We start from the raw sequence: 21,678 nt of genomic DNA on the forward strand, positions 1-21,678 counted from the left end.
GCCATCCGTTTCTGGGAGTGGTTCTTAGAGTACAGTGTGGCACTGATCCTGGGTGCCTCTGCTGATCCCCAATAGGCCAGGAGACTTCCCAGGTTCCTACGCACTCCCCAGCCCCCATGGAGCAAGAGTAGTGGATTTCTTTTACACCATGTATACTTCTAAAGCCCAATACTGGACATCAGAGAAGCACAACTTCAGGGCCAAAGTGCCCAGTTAACTCCCTCTCATTTCAGCCCCACCTCCCTCTCATCCCCTCCCCTCCCCATTCACCACACCTGCCCCCTTATCGTTGTTTAGACATGGCCAGAGCAGACCAGGAACTCCTACAGCAGGGCACAGACTCCGGCAAAGTGCTGGTGGCCTGTGCATCACGTGGGTTAGTAAAGAACTGCAAGGTGTCGTCTCTGGACACCTCTGGGTCCAGCCCGTTTGCCCAACATCTTTACTCAATGGGTGCTAGGCCAAGTACAAGACTCAGCCAGCAGAACTGACCATGAGCCCTGGGGGAAGGCGCCAGCACTAAGAACAAGGACAGGGACAGGCAGGAGGGTGCAGCTCCAGCCTCGCAGCTAGCCGGACAGGTGCAGAGAGCAGGCAGGCAGGGTGACAGCCACATTAAGGCGAAGGAGAGGACTGTCCAGAAGCATGTGAAGGAAAGTGGGGAGCCCGCGGAGGGTGTGAGTGGTGGGAGCTAAGACTAGTCGGATTGGGGCTGTCACTATGAGTAAAGCGGAAGAGCTGAAGGGCTGGAGCTGAGGAAGGCAGTTCAGCCACGAAGTGCCACCGTGGCTGCTGGGTACAGCAGACAGCTGGAGAGTGGCAGGGAACGGGCCACAACACAGAGGCCACTGGGGTGACCCCAGCAGGGAGGCGGTGCATTTTGCTCATGGACACTTTCTGGACAGCACCACCCTCTCTAGGGGCCCTAAAAGCCTCGAGGCCTTGCCACGAAGGATACAGAATACATACCCTCCTTGGCACAAGCCAGGCCGCCAGATCCCCCGCCGATCACCAGGAGATCATAGTCCCGCTGACCTGCTGAGAGAAGGGATGAGAGGTGGGAAGGAATGTCTGTCTGGTTAAACGTGGTACAAGATCTATTTTATCAGGATTGGAGACTCCATTCTGTGATGGTCAGGGGTGACAAGACACCACACATCAGAGCAGAAAGAGTGACTCAATACACAGTCTGTGCAAATCCAGAGACCAAGCCATATGGTGGTGAGGTTGGCCGTGGGTGTGTGTGATCATCTTTGCAAATCACACGCACACCACTCAACTCAAACTTCACCCAGTGTTCTCAGCCAGACACAGAACTAAAATATTTTCTTTTTTATTCTATTTATTTTTGAGACAGGATCTCACTCTGTCACTCAGAAGATTGTAGTCCACTGCCCTGCTTGGGGGAGGGATGAAAGGTGAGAAGGAATACAGTCAGCACAGGGCTGGGACATAGACCCGGAAGGGCCCCAACGACAGGGGCACAGTGGCACAATCACAGCTCACTGCAGCCTCTACCTCTTGGGTTCAAGTGATCCTCTAGCATCAGCCTCCAGAATAGCTGGGACTACAGGCACTGACCACCACGTCCAGCTAAATTTTTTTGTTTTGTAGAGATGGGGTCTGGCTATGTTGCCCAGGCTGGTCTCAAACACCTGGCCTCAAGCAATCCTCCCACCTTGGCCTCCCAAGGTGCTAGAATTACAAGCATGAGCCACCAAGGTGGACTAAAACATTCTCCTCAAGTCCACGTGCCTTTCAGTTGTGAAGGCTGCCCTCCGTCACAAGTGAGCAAGAATAAAAGCACAGGCCGGGTGTGGTGGCTCACGCCGGTAATCCCAGCACTTTTGGAGGCCAAGGCAGGCAGATCACGAGGTTAGGAGATAGAGACCATTCTGGCTAACCCAGTGAAACCCCGTCTCTACTGAAAATACAAAAAAATTAGCCGGGCACGGTGGCAGGCGCCTGTAGTCCCAGCTACTCGGGAGGCTGAGGCAGGAGAATGGCATGAACCCAGGAGGCGGAGCTCGCAGTGAGCGGAGACCACGCCACTGCACTCCAGCCTGGGAGACAGAGCGAGACTCCATCTCAAAAAATAATAATAATAATAATAAAAGCACAAGCAGCCCCTGTCCCTCATAGCTGGCCAGTGCACACAGCCAGGGTCTCGGTGTGCCCGGCTGCAGTCACCTAGGAGGGAAGCCACCCTGGGCACAGGGAGAGCTGCCTGGGCTCAGGTTTCATCCCTGGAATTCCTTCTGGGCTGGTTGTGGTGTCGCCTCACCTTGGTCCTCCGTGGTGGCTCACTGCACATAGTGCCACTCTCAGCCTTTTTAGCCTGCAAAAGGTGTCATCCGTGTCTACTCTGCAAGCTACTGGCAAGGAAGGGAGGCAAGGGGCAGCCAAAAAAGGGAGGGATGGAGAAGAAGGGAGTGGAGGGAGGAAATAGAGAGGGGAAGTACACTGAACTAGGCCTGAGGTCCGGGACACTCAGCACCAGGCACCAGCCAACTCCCTGCTGAAGGAAGGAAGAAATAATAGAAAGTCATCAGTCTGCTGGGGTGAGGGCAGGGTGGGGACTGATGACAAGACTCTGGGGTATAAAACAAGTAGTGCCCTCAGCCCCTCTGCAGATACGAGCCTGCCCAGATGAGAAGCACCACCCTCCCAGAGCATCTGGAGCTGGTCGCTGCTTCAGACAAGGGCAAGAGGTTCCATGATCAGAGCAGGGTCTGTCATACAAGGCTGGGCAACCTGCCCAACACCTGCATCAGAGCCTAGCGTCTGCCATGAGAAGGCTGCACCTATCTTTGCAGCCACCGCCACCTTCCTAGGCAGGCAAGGCTGCAGAGAATGTACTTGGAGTGTCATGTCTCTCCACACCCTGGCTCTGCAGATGCCCCACAGACAGGTCTAGAACCTGTACTCCTAAAGGATACAAGAACTGGAGCCTAGAGGAGCCCTGGCTCACAGCTGAGAAAGCTTGGGAAGCTGCATCCAGGCACTCAGGCCATGGCCGGCAGCCAGCCTGCCCCACAACCAAGCCCACCCACTGTTTCACCTGGCAGCCAGCATCTGAGTGCACGTGAGATGTGTGCGCACCTGCGGGAACTGACAGAGCCACAACTCGGTTCCAGCAGCCAGTCCAAAGCACACTCAATTCCTAATTCAACTCAAGGGCTCTGGAAAGGCCTAAACTGTTGTAAATTATTCTAATGGCTTTAATATAAGTCTAGAGAACCAAGGACTGCTGGTCAGGGAGAAAATGCCACCAGGTCCCCCGGGGAGCATGAACCTGCTGATGGAGAAGCATCTCTCTCCTCCAGCTGCCTGGTAGCCACAGACTTTGCTCAGAACGTCCCTGCCTTCCACGGCAGGTGCCTGTCCTTCTTGTTACCATAGCAGGGCCCTCATTAGGTCATCCTGCCCTGCAGCCTCGCACTGTGCCCCCTCTGTCTGCTATCGGGCAGGGTGAGCAGCTGTCTGTATGGATGTGCTTATCTTGGGCAGCTTGCTCGCCCCCTGTGCACACCCAGGAGCCCTCTCGGGCTGATAAACACTGGCATAGGGCAGTCGGTTGCAAGCATAGGAAATCTGCCTTTAAGCACTTGGAAGGGCTTGGGTAGCCTGCTGGGGAGGAAAGACCCCAAAGTACCTCAAAGGTGGGTAGGGCAGATGCTGCTCTGTGGGAGGAAGGGCTGGGTGGCAGGCGTTACCTGGGGACACACCACCTGTGCACTCCAGTGTCCTGGGGAACCTCATAACCTTGCCTTTCACCCACTTTAGCCAGGCATACCCTCTCTGCCCGCAGGGCTTGGCCCCAGCAAGTGTCTGCCTTGCCTCTGCCTTCTGACATATTGTCCATTAATTTTCTGCTCCTCTTTGAACCCACTGCCTGGTACAGGCCAGCAAAGAGCAGGAGCCCAGAGCTCAGAGCAAGGCCCAAGAGAATGCAGCACTGCACCAGTGAGGGCAAGTGGAAGGGTCCCCCAAAATGTGCATCCACAGGCAGGCTGGCCACCTCAGGGTGCCACCTCAGGGGCCCTCCTGTATGGCTGCTCTATCTTGAGCTCTTTCCTGGCAGCAGGTGATGTCATTCTGGCTCCTGTTCAGGGGCTGCATCACCCACCCGCTCCAAGTCTGGGACAGGTCAGGTCTTCCTACTCTAAAAGGAGAAACTGCAGGGCCCGCAGTCCCAGCTACTGGGGAGGCTGAGGCTGGAGGGCGAGTTGAGCCCAGGAGTTCAAGGCTGCAGTGAGCTATGATAGCACCACTGCACTCCAGCCTGGTTAACAGAGTAAGACTGTGTCTCAGAAACAAAACAAAACAAAACAAAAACTGCACCCCTGGGCCAGGCACAGTGGCTCACACCTGTGTTGCGGGAAGTCAGGGACCCCGAATGGAGGGACTGGCTGGAGCCACGGCAGAGGAACATAAATTGTGAAGATTTCATTTCAATATGGACATTTATCAATTCCCAAGTAATACTTTTATACCTTTTTCTTTTTTTTTTTTTGAGGCAGAGTCTCTCTCTGTCGCCCAGGCTGGGGTGCAGTGGCACAATCTCAGCTCACTGCAAGCTCCGCCTCCTGGGTTCACACCATTCTCCTGCCTCAACCTCCCGAGTAGCTGGGACTACAGGCGCCCACCACCACACCCTGCTAATTTTTTGTATTTTTAGTAGAGACAGGGTTTCACTGTGTTAGCCAGGATGGTCTTGATCTCCTGACCTTGTGATCCGCCCGCCTCGGCCTCTCAAAGTGCTGGGATTATAGCCGTGAGCCACCGCACCCGGGCCCCCAAGTAATACTTTTATAATTTCTTATGCCTGTCTTTACTTTATCTCTTAATCCTGTTATCTTCGTAAGCTGATAATATACATCACCTCAGGACCACTGTGATAATTGTGTTAACTGTAGAAATTGATTGTAAAACATGTGTGTTTGAACAATATGAAATCAGTGCACCTTGAAAAAGAACAGAATAACAGCGATTTTTAGGAAACAAGCAAAGACAACCATAAGGTCTGACTGCCTGTGGGGTCGGGCAAAAAGAGCCATATTTTTCTCTTGCAGAGAGCTCATAAATGGACGTGCAACTAGGAGAGAGATTGCTAAATTCTTTTCCTAGCAAGGAATATTACTATTAAGACCCTGGGAAAGGAATGCATTCCTGGGGGGAGATCTATAAATGGCCGCTCTGGGAGTGTCTGTCTTATGCGGTTGAGATAAGGACTGAAATACGCCCTGGTCTCCTGCAGTACCCTCAGGCTTATTAGGGTGGGGAAAAAACTCCGTCCTGGTAAATCTGTGGTAAGACCGGTTCTCTGCTCTTGAACCATGTTTTCTGTTGTTTAAGATGTTTATCAAGACAATATGTGCACAGCTGAACATAGACCCTTATCAGTAGTTCTGATGTTGCCCTTGTCCTTTTTCCTCAGAAGCATGTGATCTTTGTTCTGTCTTTTGCCCTTTGAAGCATGTGATCTTTGTGACCTACTCCCTGTTCGTATACCCCCTCCCCTTTTAAAATCCTTAATAAAAACTTGCTGGTTTTGCGGCTCAGGTGGGCATCACGGTCCTACCAATATGTGATGTCGTCCCCAGCAGCCCAGCTGTAAAATTCCTCTTTGTACTCTTTCTCTTTATTTCTCAGCTGGCTGACACTTATGGAAAATAGAAAGAAACTACGTTGAAATATTAGGGACAGGTTCCCCCAATATCTGGTGCCCAACATGGTTTTCTTTTTCCTAAGTGCATGTGGGAACCCGATTCCCTTTGGTAGGTGCGGAGAAATGTTCATCGGTCCGGTCCACAGAAACGCTTTTGGCTCCCTGACGATTGGTGAGTTGTCTGTGTATTGTCCGGGGTAACTATGGGTCACGCAGAGTCTAAACGTTATGCTTATCTCTGCTATATTAAATTCCTGTTAAAACGGGGGAGTTCAGGTTCCCATAGAAAATATGGTCACCCTATTCAGGGCAGTGGAAGATCACTGTCCTTGGTTTCCTGAAAAGGGAACGTTAGATGTGGAACTATGGGATCATGTTGGTGCAAAATTCCGAGAACTGGTCCCGACAGGAAATTATGTTCCCGTCACTGTTTGGGGTGATTGGGCCTTGGTACGTGCCATCCTAATGACATACCAATCCCGTGACACCTACAGTTACCACAATTTTCTGAATCTGGCCACCCTCTACCTCTTCCTCAGCTTTCCTCTCCCACTCGGCCTTCATTATCTGCTCAGCCCCTCCCTTTGCCTACTCCTCCCCCACCTGACGATATTGAGGATTCAATATCTAACTCCGGTGACTTTGGCTTAACGTCACCCCCTGATGATCTTATTTCTTTTCACGAAGAGCCAACACTGGTAGCTCCTGCGGCCCCAACTCGGACAGCCCAGGACCGTTATCTATGCTAACTCTTCCCTCTCCAAACCTTTGCAGTCTTTGCCTCCGGAGCCATCCAAACTACAATTTACCTGTAATTCTGCAGGCCCTCCCCTGTCCATCACAACCCCTCACCCTCCTATAATTTCGGTCCCTCAACCGGTCACTTTGCCATCCACTCAATCTGCTTCTCTGTACCCTTCTTCATGCAGGGATGCCCTTGCCACTCTGGTTGCACAGGACTGGGCCAGTAATCACCAGTATGCTTCTGCCTCTTCTGCTCCCCCAATGCCCCTTTCTCCACTCTCATACCAGTCTGACCCCTTCAATCTCAGTTTCCCTTATCTACACATACTTTTCCTGTCACTTCTATGCCAACTCCATCTCATGTGCCTGCTCTTGAAACTTCCATGCAATGCTTATTATGCCAAAACAAACAGGTAGATTAGAGGCGTGGGGTTATTCAGTCATGCTGGAACCTCCTAATGCTCAAGGGGTACAAGTGCGTTGATATACGCCACTCAATCTTACCCTTTTAAAAGAATTCAAGGATGCTTGTACTCAGTATGGTCCTACTTCTCCATATGTTAAAATGGTATTACAGACTCTTTGTACTGAGGTCATTTTGCTTCTTTAGACTGTGACCTTTTGGCAAAAACTGTTCTAACTCCATCTCAGCATTTACAATTCCATACCTGGTGGTCAGAGGAGGCCCGCCTGCAGGCTCAGCTAAATCGGGCTAAGGGCATTCCAGTTACTCAGGCTCAGCTCACAGGCTCCAATAATTACTCTGATACTACTGCTCATTTAGGCTTTGATGCTCTCACCATGGAACAAGTAACAAAGGTGTGTATGAGAGCTTGGGATAAATTGGCACCCAGGCCAAGCTTCTGTTTCTTTTACTACTGTTAAACAGGGTCACAGTGAATTATATCTTGATTTTTTAGCTAAATTACAAGATGCTATTGAAAAATCTGTCTCTGATGAGTGCATTCAAGGTATTCTTCTTCATATGTTAGCTTTTGAAAATGAGAACCATGAGTGTAAAATGGCCATGCGTTCCATCCAACATCAAAATTTACCTGATCACGAGGTGTTGCCTGCATATATTAAAGCTTGTGAAGGCACTGGATCGGAGACCCACAAAGCTACTCTGTGGGCACCGGCCATGAGGCACGGCAACCAAACTGGCTCGACTGGTTCTTTTCTTGGAGCCTGCTATAATTGTGGTCACCTTGGTCATACCCCAAAAAACTGCACTGCTAAAAACTTAAAAGCAGCCAAGCCAGCTCAACAAACAAGGCCAAATGCTCCTGCTACTGTTTGCCTGTGTTGTCGTAAAGGTAAACATTGGGCAAGTACTTGCCACTCTAAGTCTGATACAGATGAAAATCCCTTGCCACGGAACCAGGGAAACGGGAAGCAAGGCCAGTCCCAGGCCCCAATATCAAGTGGGACACCTCAGACTCAGACCAATGTTGTGTTTTCACTTCAAGCAGTCCCAACGCAGCCCCCAGCACAAACAAATTTACCTACAGCCAATCCAGATGGGTCCCAGCCTCTTCTTCTGTCTCAGTACAATGCTCGTCTACCCCCACAGTAGGGGGCGGGGCGGTCGATCTCTGTAGTACCATTCCTCTAAATTTACTACCTAATTCTTTGCCTTTAATTGTCCCCACGGGGGTCACTGGCCCTTTACCTCAAGGTTCGGTGGGCCTGGTGTTAGGCAGGGCATCCACCTCTGCTAAAGGTTTCATAGTTCATACTAGTCTCATTAATTCTGATTCCTCTCATGAGATTAAACTTATGTAAACTTATGGTGTCTGCTAAAGTTCCTGTTTCCATTCCAGCTGGTGAGTCAATTGCTCAATTACTTTTACTACCTAATATTGTTTTAAACAAAGGAGATAAGACATGGGGCCCTGGGATGGGCTCCGGAGGTGAAAAAGCCGCTTATTGGATTAATGTAATTTCTAAACAATGGCCTACCTGCACCATACACATTCAAGGAAAAAAGTTGGAGGGACTAGTTGATACTGGGGCTGATGTTTCTATTATTTCCTCTAATTTATGGCCTTCCTCCTGGCTTAAACATCCTGCTAACATGAGACTAGAAGGTGTTGGAAAAGCTGAAGAAGTTCACCAGAGTACATTTATCTTGCCTTGCACTGGCCCTGATGGTCAAAAGGAACAATTCAGCCTTATATCACGCCAATCCCCATTAATCTTCGGGGCAGAGACTTGCTGGCACAATGTGGGGCTGAAATTAATATTCCACTTAACTCTTATAGTGCTCCCAGTCAACATATAATGGAAAACATGGGGTTTGTTTCCGGACTCGGTCTCAGTCCAAAACACGAAAAAATTACTAAACCTCTTCAAGTTACTGTAAAAGAAGACAAGGCTGGTTTAAAAGCATAATTTAACTACTCCCCACTCCCAATTATATTCAGCATTGTTTACCTTAAACTTTCTAAATGTTCCTAAAAACAATACTCTGACTGCAGCTGAATGCCATTATACAGGCAAAAAATTCTCCCTAAATGAAGGCAAGCCAGTGTCATGGAAAAACTCCCAAACCAATACCTGGGAACCTGGAACAATCATAACGTGGGGAAGAGGGTATGCTTGTGTTTCACCAGGAGATCACCAATCCCCTGTCTGGGGTGCCCACTAGGAGACTTAAACTTCATGTGAATACTGACAATAAAAACCACAAGGAAGAGACATTCGTGTCAGAGACCGCCCTCATACCTGGTGAGATCTGTGCTGACTCCTCAGAAACTGGCACAACAAATCAAAATGGGTCTGGTTCAATCTTCCCTAATGGCAACGTAAACCCCTCTAACTAATCCCACTTCTCCTAATTATCTTTCTTTTTCTCCTTACAAACCTAAAAATCTCACCATTTCTATTAGCCTGAAAATAACATCCCTCTGTTCTTCTCTTCCTCCTTCAGCACTGGATCTCGCTTACAACAGGTTTTATTTAATAATTACCTTCTTTATACTTTCTCTCTCACCAGTTTCCCCTTAAACTGATTTACCTGCTACACAAAATTATTCTTATTGGGCTTATGTGCCTTTTCCTCCACTTATTCAACCTCTCACCTGGATGGATGCTCCTGCAGAAATCTATACTAACGATAGTGTGCGGATGCCTGGAGCTACAGATGACCGTTGCCCCGCTCAACCAGGAAAAGGCACTGCATTTAATGTTACTATGGGTTATAAATACCCTCCTCTGTGCCTCGGACATGCACCTGGTTGTATCCATCTAGAAGCTCAAGTCTGGGCTGCTTGTCTTCCAGAGAGATTAGCTATAGGGAAACGGGGACATTTGGTCTCCACTCTCCCTTTCTCCTTTAAGACAAATAAAAAGGGAAGTAATAGGAGATACCCCATACTTTCAATATAAACCTGTAGGAAAACCATGCCCTAAAAATTTTGAGGGCCCGTCTAAAACTTTAATTTGGGAATGATTGTGTTAACTCACATGCAGTAGTATTAAAAAATGACTAGGCTGGGCACAGTGGCTCATGCCTGTAATCCCAGCACTTTGGGAGGCCAAGGCAGGTGGGATCACGAGGTCAGGAGATCGAGACCATCCTGGCTAACATAGTGAAATCCCGTCTCTACTAAAAATACAAAAAAAATTAGCCAGGCGTGGTGGCGGATGCCTGTAGTCCCAGCTACTCGGGAGGCTGACGCAGGAGAATGGCATGAACTCGGGAGGCAAAGCTTGCGGTGAGCTGAGATCACACCACTGCACTCCAGCCTGGGCGACAGAGCGAGACTCTGTCTCAAAAAAAAAAAAAAAAAAAGACTCATATGGTTTAATAATACACCGGGCACCAAAGGGCTATTTAAAAAACAACTGCTCCTCTGGCATAAGGGAATGCCTGGAGGCTGCTTATTTTATTTCTTACTGGGAGGACCAGGCTCATCATCCTATTTTGCATAGAAGGTTCAGCTTGTTCTTTCCCTTAAAATGGGAAGATAAGGGCATTACCCCCCGAGTAAGGGTTCCAGGTCTCAGCAAGGCCACGAGGTGGTGACTGCCTCGCAGAACTCTGTTGGGCCACCCTCCGTCCTGGAGATCCCCAAAACCTCCATAGCAACAGCTCTGCCCATTCACACACACAGTCAGGGCATTACCCTCCCCTTGCTCTGTGCAGCCTCTAACCTCTAGAGTCTAGGGGTCTGGGGAGAAGCTGGGAAGTCTGGCCAGTGGGGCCAGTGCCTGGTGACTTCAGGAGGTGGGATATCATCATCTTCAGAACTGTAGTTGTTACTGGGACACCAGCTCCGGGAGACCACAGGTGCAGCCAGCACAGCAGGACCTCAGACAAGGCACCCAGTCTCAGTTTCCCCATCTGGGAAGGGGGCTACCTGCACCGCGCCCGAGGTCTCATGTGATATTCCCCATTCTGAGCCCAGAATAGCTAGAACTTTGGAAATTGGCTATTGCCGTGTCTGGACTGTGAGCATGGGAAGGGGAAACTTTTCTGTCTGTTGTCCCCACTACCACCCCTCACATGCGTGATTCTGAACCCCATGATAAATCCCCTTTGAACATTTTTCCTCTTTTTGATGCCGATCCCCTTTTATGGGACTCCACTAGGACGGGTGCATTTAACCTTCCTGAGCTTGCCCACCTGACACATGCAGCCAAGAAGCTTTGAAAGATGGAGTGCCCTGGCCAAGGGTTCCAGGTCTCAGCAAGGCCACGAGGTGGTGACTGCCTCCCAGAACTCTGTGGGGCCACCCTCCGTCCTGGAGATCCCCAAAACCTCCATAGCAACAGCTCTGCTCATTCACACACGCAGTCAGCCCTCCCTCCCCAGTCGACCGCCGGCAGAGTGCCAGCCACCCTGCCTCCCATAGCCGCCATCCCTGAGAAGGAGCCCTGATCCCGTCCTTACACCCCTCTACACTCACTGCCTGTGGGGAGAGCCGCTCGCTGTCACAGGCATCCAGGGGGCTGGGTCGAGGGGCCCCCTGCATGGTGGGGGACCATGTTGTCGTGCATGGAATGAAACTGGCCACACATAACAGATATGGTGGCGCTTTGGTCGCATCTGGGGGAGTCTGTCCTATAGGGTGAGGTTTGAACCCTCCTGAGTGACCAGACACCCAGCCTCTGCTTCGAGTGCTCAGTTATGATTATTGTCCTGATTTAGTTAACCGTTCCTCAGGGGCTCCAGGGGGACGAGTGTGTATCCTCCCCTTGCTCTGTGCAGCCTCTAACCTCTAGAGTCTAGGGGTCTGGGGAGAAGTTGGGAAGTCTGGCCAGCGGGGCCGGTGCCTGGTGACCTCGGGAGGTGGCATATCATCATCTTCAGAACTGTAGTTGTTACTGGGACACCAGCTCCGGGAGACCACAGGTGCAGCCAGCACAGCAGGACCTCAGACAAAGCACCCGGCCTCAGTTTCCCCATCTGGGAAGGGGGCTACCTGTGGCTAGAAGCAGCCCGGACTCCTGAGCAAGACTAGACCAAGAGGCCGGTATATGGACACCCCCGCGTGGGCACCCCCACGCGGACGCCCTGGCCACCGCCGCGCAGACACCCTCACGAGGACACCCCGGCCGCGCGGACACCTACCACGGGGACGCCCCGACCCCATCCTACCTGCTGCGCCCTGCGCCGCGCCCCGCACCCCGCCCGCCACGGCCTGAGTCCGCCACCGGAAGCGCCCTCTTAATCCCCGCAGCGCCACCGCCATCGCCGCCATCGTCGTGGGGCTTCTGGGGCGGCTGGGGCTGCCCGCCGCGCTGCCTGCGCCGGACCGGGGCGGGTCCAGTCCCGGGCGCGCCGCCGCGGGAGAGGTGAGAGCACTGGCCAGACCCGGGCCGAATGGGGCCGGATTCGGGGCGGGGGCCTTCAGACCTAGAGTGGAACACTGTGATAGGGTGTGGGGAATTCGGACCGCTGTGAAGGGATCTGACTTTGGGTGGGGGTCTCCGGACTTGGGGTGGGGGATCTGGATGGGGACTGGGGAATTCGGAGCGCTGTAAAGGGATCTGACTTTCGGTGAGGGTCTCTGGCCCTGGGGTGAGGGATCTGACTTGGGGTGGAGAGCCCTGGATCGGGAGTGAAGAATTCAGACCTCAGTGAAGGGATCCGACCTATGGTGGGGATCTCCAAACCTGGGTTGAGGAGCTCCGGATGGGGGTGGGGAATTCGGACCTTGGGTAGGGATCTTTGGACCGGGGTGGGATCCCCAGACTCCTTGTGGAAGGCTGAGGTTGAAGATCTGTGCTGTGATGAAGGGCTCCAGATAGCGGTGGGAGATCCCACTTCAAGCCTGGGTTGGGGGTCCAGACCAGGAGGATAAGCCTGTCCCTGGAGTAGGGCTTGACCTGGTGAGGGTGTGGCAGAGTCACAGGGGAGGGTCCCACTTGATCCTTGGGCTGGGATCAGACTCAGAGCTGGAGAGTTGCAGAAGGCCTCGGGGAGGGTCTGTGGAGCCCCAGACTCAGAGGGCCTTGGTGACTTCTCCAACAGGCTCCCTGTTTGGAGGCCTTGGGGTACCCCAGGGCCTTTCCCTGCAAGAGAGTGGCTGCTCCACCAGGAAGGGGCCCAGGACTCCCCAGGGTCAGGGGGATGTGTGGTGTGCAGGACCACGTGGGAATGTTAGAGAAAGGGGAAGTCACTCCGGGCCTGCCCTGCTAACAGACCTGCTTTTTGGATTTTTCCAGCCAGGGATTTTTGTGTCCTGTTGCTTTCTATTGTTTAAAGTGACCTTCCAAGCCTGAGGGACCATAGGAGCTGCCCTGCAGAGCCCAGTGAGACACTAGTTAATGCAGAAAAAAACAGATTTTACTTGGTAACTACTGACAACATGAGAAAAAGCTGGCTCCATGCTGATTTGTCTAGACGTGCCTGGAGTTTAAAGTGAGAGTGAGGGAGTGGGAAGGGGTGGGGACTCAGTAGAGTTAGGGAAATAGAAAATCGCCAAAACTGGGAAGGGAGAGTTGGCCCCTGTGAAACCAACTGATCTGGGTTTGCCACTGGGGCTTACCGAAGTCAGGCCCCCAACCTCCCACAGAGACTGGGAGACAGGGGCCCCATCCTCAGGTGTTGGCTGGAACACACAGGAAATTCTTGTGGCAGCCTTGAACTTCTCAGGCAGGCACGTTAGAGGGGGCTAGGATCGTTCTGGGAATGTGGCCTTGAGCTGTTAGGAGCTATGTTAGTGTTCGTTCCAGCCTGGATAGGCCAGGGTGAGGCCCAGTGGAGAAGGGCACTCCAAGGAGCCTGGCTGGAGTGTGGGGAGGGAGGGTCTTTGTCAGCACTCCTCCTGTGCAAGAAGAGCAGAGACATGCTTCTTTCCTCTCGACAGTACCCGTCCATTTTCTGTTCTGTGTTGTGTTCATAAAGTACCAGCGGAACCATCTTGGTAGCAAAGGATTTTTGCTGGATGATGCAAGCAGTCAGGCATTTAATGAGGAAACAAAAATAACAGGCCGGGCACGGTGGCTCATGTCTGTAATCCCAGCACTTTTGGAGGCTGAGGAGGATCACTTGAGGCCAGGAGTTTGAAACAAGCCTGGGCAACATAAAGACCCCATCTCTACGCGTGGTGGCATAGGCCTGTAGTTCCAGCTACTTGGGAGGCTGAGGTGAAAAGATTGTTTGAGCCTGGGAGGTGGAGGCTGCCATGAGCCGTGATCTTGCCTCTATACTCCAGCCTGAGCAACAGAGAGAGGCCCTATCTTAAAAAAAAAAAAAAAAAAAAGAAAGAAAGAAAAACAAAGATGAATGGAGCTGTTGATAAACCCAGTTTTTGAGCCTACAGGGCAGCAGTTGAGGTTTCTGGCCGTTGGGCCCTAACAAGGCCAGCAGGGGCACTCGGATTTCCTGGTGTGTGGTGTGAAGTTTGTGATGATAATATAGGCATCGGTATCCCAGTTGTGGTTACTTTCTGGAGAGAGCATGGGGCATGCAGGAGCTGGAGGGGGGTCTTCCGGGCGGCCTGTGTAGCAGCGGCTCCAGGCACAAAGGCTGCCCCTGGAGAATCTGTTGTGGTGCTGAGTTCTTTCAAGTTTCTATCAAGTTTTCCGGCTTCAGTCTGCAGGGCTTTTTTTTTTTTTTTTTTTTCAGATCCTGGGGGCAAAGGGCAGCTACGAGATCACCCGAGTCCCAGTAGGGATTTGAGTTCTTGGTGACACCAAGTCAGGGAGGAGACAAATTGGAAATGTCAGTCTGGAGAGAGTGGTAGGTAGCCAGATACTGAAGGAAAGTAGATGGGAGGATTTGGTAATGGCTGATGTGTAGGAAGGCAGTGACAGTCCAAGTGACAGGCAGATCATAAAACCTCAAGGATAGGCCGGGCCCAGTGGCTCATGCCTGTAATCCCAAGCACTTTGGGAGGCCGAGGTGGGCAAATCACCTGAGTCCAGGAGTTCGAGACCAGCTTGGCCAACATGGCAAAACCCTGTCTCTACTAAAAATACAAAACATTAGCCAGGCATGGTGGTGTACTCAGGAGGCTGAGGCAGGATAATCGCTTGAACCTGGAGGTGGGGGGCTGCAGTAAGCCAAGAGCACACCACTGCACTCTAGCCTGAGCAACAAGAGCAAAATTTCATCTCAAAAAAAATTAGGCCGGGAGTGGTGGCTCATGCCTGTAATCCCAGCACTTTGGGAGGCCAAGGTGGGTGGACCACGAGGTCAGGAGATCGAGACCATCCTGGCTAACACAGTGAAACCCAGTCTCTACTAAAAATACAAAAAATTAGCCAGACAGGGTGGTGGGCGCCTGTAGTCCCAGCTACTCGGGAGGCTGAGGCAGGAGAATAGTGTGAACCCGGGAGGTGGAGCTTGCAATGAGTCGAGATTGTGCCACTGCACTCCAGCCTGGGCAGCACAGTGAGACTCCATCTCAAAAAAAAGAAACAGAGAAATGCTGTCAGAAGCCTACCCCAGAGTACCTGTCATGGGCCTTTTCATTGGTCCCTTTTTGTTGAAGATGAAGCACTTTGCCCTGTAGCTGACTGCAAGAGCTTTCGGGAAAGCATCAGAGTAAAACTCTAATGACAAAAGACTTAAAATGGTGTAGTTAAATATCTAATGAGAGATCATTACAAAATCGAACGATTTACAAGGAATGTTGGTTGTTTATGACACATAGCATTTTAAATAATAACCAGAATGATGATTGCTGTTATATGAGGACATGTCATCGGCAGAAGGGTATTCACCAGTTTGTGGGAACTTTATACAATATCTGGAATCCTTATATTAACATTTACCAATATACATATAACTCAAGGAAGTTTAAATGGCATTTTAAAAAATTTTTTTTAGTTTTTTTTTTTTCTGAGACAGAGTCTCGCTCTGTTGCTCAGGCTGGAGTGCATGGCATGATCTCGACTCACTGCAACCTCCACCTCCTGGGCTCAAACAATTCTCCTGCCTCAGCCCCCCAAGTAGCTGGGATTACAGATGTGCACCATCACATCCAGCTAATTTTTGTATTTTTAGTAGAGATGGGGTTTTGCCACATTGGCCAGGCTGGCCTTGAACTCCTGACCTCACGTGATCTGCCCACCTTGGCCTCCCAAAGTGTTGGGATTACAGGCGTGAGTCACCGCATCCGGCCCTAAATAGCATTTTTTATTTGACAGCACCTTGCATGAAATTCTGTAGGGTCCAGCCCTACAGGATCTGTGGGTTTTTCTCCCCGTGTGCAGAGACGAGAGATCGTAGAAATAAAGACACAAGACAAAGAGACAGAAGAAAAGACAGCTGGGCCCGGGGACCACTACCACCAAGACGCGGAGACCAGTAGTGGCCCCAAATGCCAGGCTGGGCTGTTATTTATTGGATACAAGACAAGGGGGCAGGGTAAGGAGTGTGAGCTATCTCCAGTGATAGGTAAGGTCACATGGGTCACGTGTCCACTGGACAGGGGGCACTTCCCTGTTTGGCAGCCGAGGCAGAGAGAGAGAGGAGACAGCTTACGCCATTATTTCTGTATTTCAGAGACCTTTAGTACTTTCACTAATTTTGTTACTGCTATTTAGAAGGCATAGCCAGGTGTACAGGGTGGAACATGAAAGCGGACCAGGAGCGTGACCGCTTAAGCACAGCATCATAGGGAGACGGTTAGGCCTCCGGATAACTGCGGGCGGGCCTGACACTCCACAAGAAGTGGTGGAGCAGAGACTTCTCTAACTTCCCCCAGGGAAAGGGAGACTCCCTTTCCCGGTCTGCTAAGTAACGGGTGCTTTTTCTAGGCACTGACGCTACCGCTAGACCAAGGTCCGCTAAGTAACGGGCGTCTTCCCAGGCGCTGATATTACCACTAGGCCAAGGAGCCCTCTAGTGGCCCTGTCCAGGCATAACAGAAGGCTCACACTGTCTTCTGGTCACTTCTCACCGTGTCCCTTCAGCTCTTATCACTGTATGGCCTGGTTTCTCCTAGGTTATAATTGTAGAGCGAAGATTATTATAATATTGGAATAAAGAGTAATTGCTACAAACTAATGGTTAATAATGTTCATATATAATCATATCTATGATCTATAGTATAACTATTCTTATTTTATATATTTTCTTTATTATACTGGAACAGCTCGTGCCCTCGGTCTCTTGCCTCAGCACCTGGGTGACTTGCTGCCCACAAAATTCCCATTGAAATAAACCTAATTAGTTTAACATCTCTCTTACAAGGTCACAGGACAGATCCTTTGAGGTCTTCCAGGGGCCCTCCAGGAAATCTCAAGTCAGTTTGAGATCAAGACAATGTCACAGGCCACATGCAGTGGCTGATGCCTATAATCCCAACACTTTGGGCGTCCGAGGAGGGAGGATTGCTTGAGCCCAGGAGTTTGAGACCAGCCTGAGAAACATACTGAGGCCCTGTCTCTACCAAAAAAAAAAATTGAAAAATTAGCTGGGCATGGTGGTATACGTCTGTAGTCCCATGTACTCTGAAGACTGAGGCGGGAGGATCACTTGAGCCCAGGAGTTCAAGGTTGCAGTGAGCTGTAATTGCACCACTGCACTCCAGCCTCGGTAACAGAGTGAGACTCTGTCACTAAAAAAAATTTAGGCCGGGTGCAGCAGCTCACGCCTATAATCCCAGCATTTTGGGAGGCCAAGGTGGGCAGATCACCTGAGATCAGGAGTTCAAGACCAGGCTGGCCAACATGGCAAAACCCCATCTGTACTAAAAATACAAAAATTAGCTGGGCGTGGTGGCATGTGCTTGTGGTCCCAGCTACTTGGGAGGCTGAGACAGGAGAATTGCTTAAACCTGGGAGGCAGAGGTTACAGTGAGCCCAGATCACAACATTGCACTCCAGCCTGGGTAACAGAACGAGACTCTGTCTCAAAAAAAAAAAAAAAAAAAAAAAAAAATTTTTTTAAAGAAACTTTATACATAAATCCATTCAATGATTATGAGGTCAATTCTAGCCAGCTTTGACCTCATAACATAAAATTTCTTTTCTGAAGACTTTCTTGAGGCCAGGAATTCAAGACCAGCCTGGGAAACATAGGAATAACTTTCTGTATCCATTCACGGTTGCTTTTGTTTTGAGACAGAATCTCAGTCTGTCACCCAGGATGGAGTGCAGTGGTGAGATCTCAGCTTACTGCAGCCTCGACCTCCTGAGCTCAAGCGATCCTCCTGCCTCACCCTCCCAAGTAGCTGGGACTACAGGCATGCACCACCACGCCAGGCTAATAATTTTTGCGTTTTTTTATAGAAACAGGTTTTCACCATGTTTCCCAGGCTTGTCTTGAATTCCTGGGCCATTCAGGCTTTGTCCCATATTTTTCCTCTTTTTGTAATTTTACTTCAGGACAAAATTACATCCCTTTCTTTAACAAAAACACTCTACATTCTTTGCATACTTTTCATATAAAAACACATCCTATCTTCCTCCCACACTTTGTATACGAAATTGTTTCCCTCATTCTTATTGTTTCTAGGAGTTTTGTTTTTATATATTGATTATAATTTTTAACCATTAGTAACCGGTATTTTTTTTTTTTTTAAGAGACAGCGTCTTGCTCTGTTGCCCAGGCTGGTGTGCGGTGGCACAGTCAGGACTCACTGCACCCTTGAACTCCCGGGCTCAAGTAATTCTCCAACCTCAGCCTCCCAAAGCACTGAGATTACAGGCATGAGTCACCACGCCCGGCCATAACTTGTATTTTACAAATAAAACTAGGAAGAAGACAACTGGAAATTGTCTGTCATTTACCAGTTTATTGGCAAATTTTATGAATATACCATCTTATAATCTCTAGAGGTATATTCTTTTTATAGTACAATGTTTTTAAGTGCCAAGAACATGTTTATTAACAGACCAGAATACCTTTAGCCAGTCTGTACCATATAAAAACAAGAAGCCAAAAAGTACAAAAGCTTATGTTTAATAATGAATGGTTCAGCACTTTCTTCTCTTCAGGTATTATTTAGATATTCGATGAATGTCTATTATTTAACTTCACTTAGTATGATTCTGAGGTTGAAAGTTCTTGAAAACATCTTGGAAGCTTTTTTAGGCCAATATATTATCAAATGCAATTAACAAAACACAACTCACTAGTTTATATAAGAGCTAGTTCTCACTTTTTTTTTTACTCTATTTTATATATTTTTTCTTTTCTTTTTTTTTTTTTGTTTTTTGATTTTTGTTTTTTTGTGTTTTTTTTTTTTGTAGAGACAAGGTCTTGCTGTGTTGCCCAGGCTGGTCTTGAACTCCTAGCCTCAAGTGATCCACTTACCTTGGCCTCCCAAAGTGCTGGGATTACAGGTGTGGGCCACCACCCAGCCCTATTTCACATTTTTATCCCAACCGTGTTTCTGGCAAATTGGACAAGTTAAGCGTCACTTGCTCAGTGTGAGGGGAAGGCTTTCTACCTGTATTTGTGGATAAGACCTTTACGACTTGTTTTGCCCTGATGCATGACTACATGTTTCCAGTGAGCTCAGCTGGTTGCTTTTGTGGGTCCCTGAGGCACTGCGAGCCCCTGATGGGGCAGGAAGCCTAAAGTTCCAGGGACCGTGGGGAGTTGAGGGGCTGAAGGGGGAAGAAAGAGGCCTGCAGCGGGGGCCCAGGGGTGGAGGAGGCCAGACTTGAAGGGGGTGTCTCCTTCAAGAGAAAGTAGGGAGGTGTGGAGGTGATAGGAAGGGAGAGGCCTGAGAGGAGCTAGTATGGGGAGATCTCAAGTATCCCAAAGAAGCCACCGATGTTCCAAATTATCCTTGGTAAAGTCACATCAACAAGGAAGGAAGCAGACAGAGGCGCGCTTGTTCCTCGCAGTTTTGTTTTGACATGCTGATTAAAGTAGAGCAGAGGGCGTGATCAGCAGGGCGCCAGTAAGAAGCTCCCACAGGAGGAGCGGGAACACACAACAGAGCGGGCAAGACAGCTCCACCAGGAGTCAGGAGTGAGTCCCCTCTGGGAACGAGGCGCCAGGAAGAAGAACTTCCAGCCCAGGAGGTAGGTTCGGTTCAGAAGAAGCCTGGGGCAGGCGTGGTGGGCTCACACCTGTAATCCCAGCACTTTGGGAGGCCGAGGCAGGTGGATCACGAGGTCAGGAGATCAAGACCATCCTGGCTAACACGGTGAAACCCCGCTACTAAAAATACAAAAAATTAGCCAGGCATGGCGGTGTGCGCCTGTAGTCCCAGCTGCTGGGGAGGCTGAGACAGGAGAATGGCGTAAACCCGGGAGGTGGAGCTTGCAGTGAGCCGAGATTGCGCCACTGCACTCCAGTTTGGGCGACAGAGCAAGACTCCATCTCAAAAAAAAAAAAAAAGCCTGGGACTCTTAGCGCCTCAGAGCCTTACTCAGAATCATAAAATCATAAGAAGCAATGTCTGTCCTCACTGCTGCATCCGATGTTCTTCCAGACCATTGGATCACAAATCAAACCATGTGACTCCCGCATGAGCAGGCAGAGTGGAGATAACACGGATCGCTGTGCACACTGCGGGCTCCGGTTGTTGCATCCGAGGGTTGGTCGGATGGTGGTTCCCATGCAGATCCAAGTCCTGGCCCTTGATCACAGAGAAACACAGCTGGACATTAAAGTGATAAGGACAGAAATTATAATATTTGGTGGCCAGTGACAGGAGGGGAGAGAGCCGAGCTCCGCTCCGATTTGTGCAAAGAAGTGGGCAGTGGGGAGGAAGAACAGTGGGGACTCAGTGGAGTGAGGAAAGTGGAAAATTACCAAAGGCAGGAAGGGAGGGTTAGCCTTGGGAAACCGATCTGGGTTTGCCACGGGGGCTTACTGAAGTCAGGCCCCCAAACCCACAGAGACTGGGAGACAGAGACAGGCCCCATCTTCAGGTGTTGGCCAGAACACACAGGAAATCCTCTTGGTAGCCGTGACTTTCTCATGCAGGGTCTTTGTGCAGTGGTGCGATCTCGGCTCACGGCAAGCTCCGTCCCCCAGGTTCATGGCATTCTCCTGTAATCCTAGCACTTCGGGAGGCCAAGGCAGGCAGATCATGAGGTCAGGAGATCGAGACCATCCTGGCTAACAAAGTGAAACCCCGTCTCTACTAAAAATAAAAAAAAATTAGCCGGGCATGGTGGCGGGAGCCTGTGGTCCCAGCTACCGGGAGGCTGAGGCAGGAGAATGCCATGAACCTGGGGCACGGAGCTTGCCGTGAGCCGAGATCGCACCACTGCACTCCAGCCTGGGCGACAGAGTGAGACTCCGTCTCAAAAAAAAAAAAAAGGCCAGGCGCAGTGGCTCACGCCTGTAATCCCAGCACTTTGGGAGGCCGAGGTGGGCGGATCACAAGGTCGGGAGTTCAAGACCAGCCTGACCAACATGGTGAAACCTTGTCTCTACTAAAAATACAAAAATTAGCTGGGGGTGGTGGTATGAGCCTATAATCCCAGCTACTAAGGAGGCTGAGGCAGGAGAACTGCTTGAACCCAGGAGGCAGAGGTTGCAGTGAGCTGAGATTGCGCCACTGCACTCCAGTCTGGGTGAGAGAGTGAGAGCCCATCTCAAAAAATAAATAAATAAATACAATGAAGAAGCAGCAGCTTTGTTAGTGTTTGTTCAAGGCCTGATAGGCCAAGGTGAGGCTCAGCTGAGAAACGTGCTCAGAGGAGCCTGGCGGGAGTGTGATGGGGGAGTCTGTCCAGGCTGCTGCCATGGTGAGCCTCAGGACTCATAGCCTGGGCGCTGGGGGTGGGGCTGCCACCCAGCCTTGAGGAGAGCAATGAGGAGGTCAGATTCCACTCATATCCAGTGTGGTCTAGATGCAGGCCTGGCCCAGAGCCTGGTCCAGATGCTGGGG

The 21,678-nt window shown here is 50.4% G+C and overlaps 1 protein-coding gene across 7 annotated transcripts in view; it reads right to left on the reverse strand.

Annotated features, from left to right (window-relative positions):
• Positions 1–12,162, reverse strand: part of TXNRD2 (thioredoxin reductase 2) — a 64,881-nt gene extending 52,719 nt beyond the window's left edge. For 4 of the 7 annotated variants that reach the window (XM_032138145.2, XM_032138146.2, XM_032138148.2 and 1 more), the window contains exons 1-2: positions 12,021–12,162; positions 970–1,038 (exon numbers count right to left, since the gene is read on the reverse strand). In XM_032138145.2, the coding sequence (XP_031994036.1) occupies positions 970–1,038; positions 12,021–12,123 (172 nt within the window). In that variant the 5' untranslated portion in view covers positions 12,124–12,162. Of the gene's footprint in view, positions 1–969; positions 1,039–10,573; positions 10,736–12,020 lie in introns of those variants that run through there. The other 3 variants (XM_032138147.2, XM_058431197.1, XM_058431196.1) reach the window with 3 other exon arrangements.
• Positions 12,163–21,678: the final 9,516 nt, after the last annotated feature.

This window comes from Hylobates moloch, unplaced genomic scaffold, assembly GCF_009828535.3.
Source record: "Hylobates moloch isolate HMO894 unplaced genomic scaffold, HMol_V3 SCAFFOLD_19, whole genome shotgun sequence".
In the NCBI taxonomy this organism is placed as follows: domain Eukaryota; kingdom Metazoa; phylum Chordata; class Mammalia; order Primates; family Hylobatidae; genus Hylobates; species Hylobates moloch.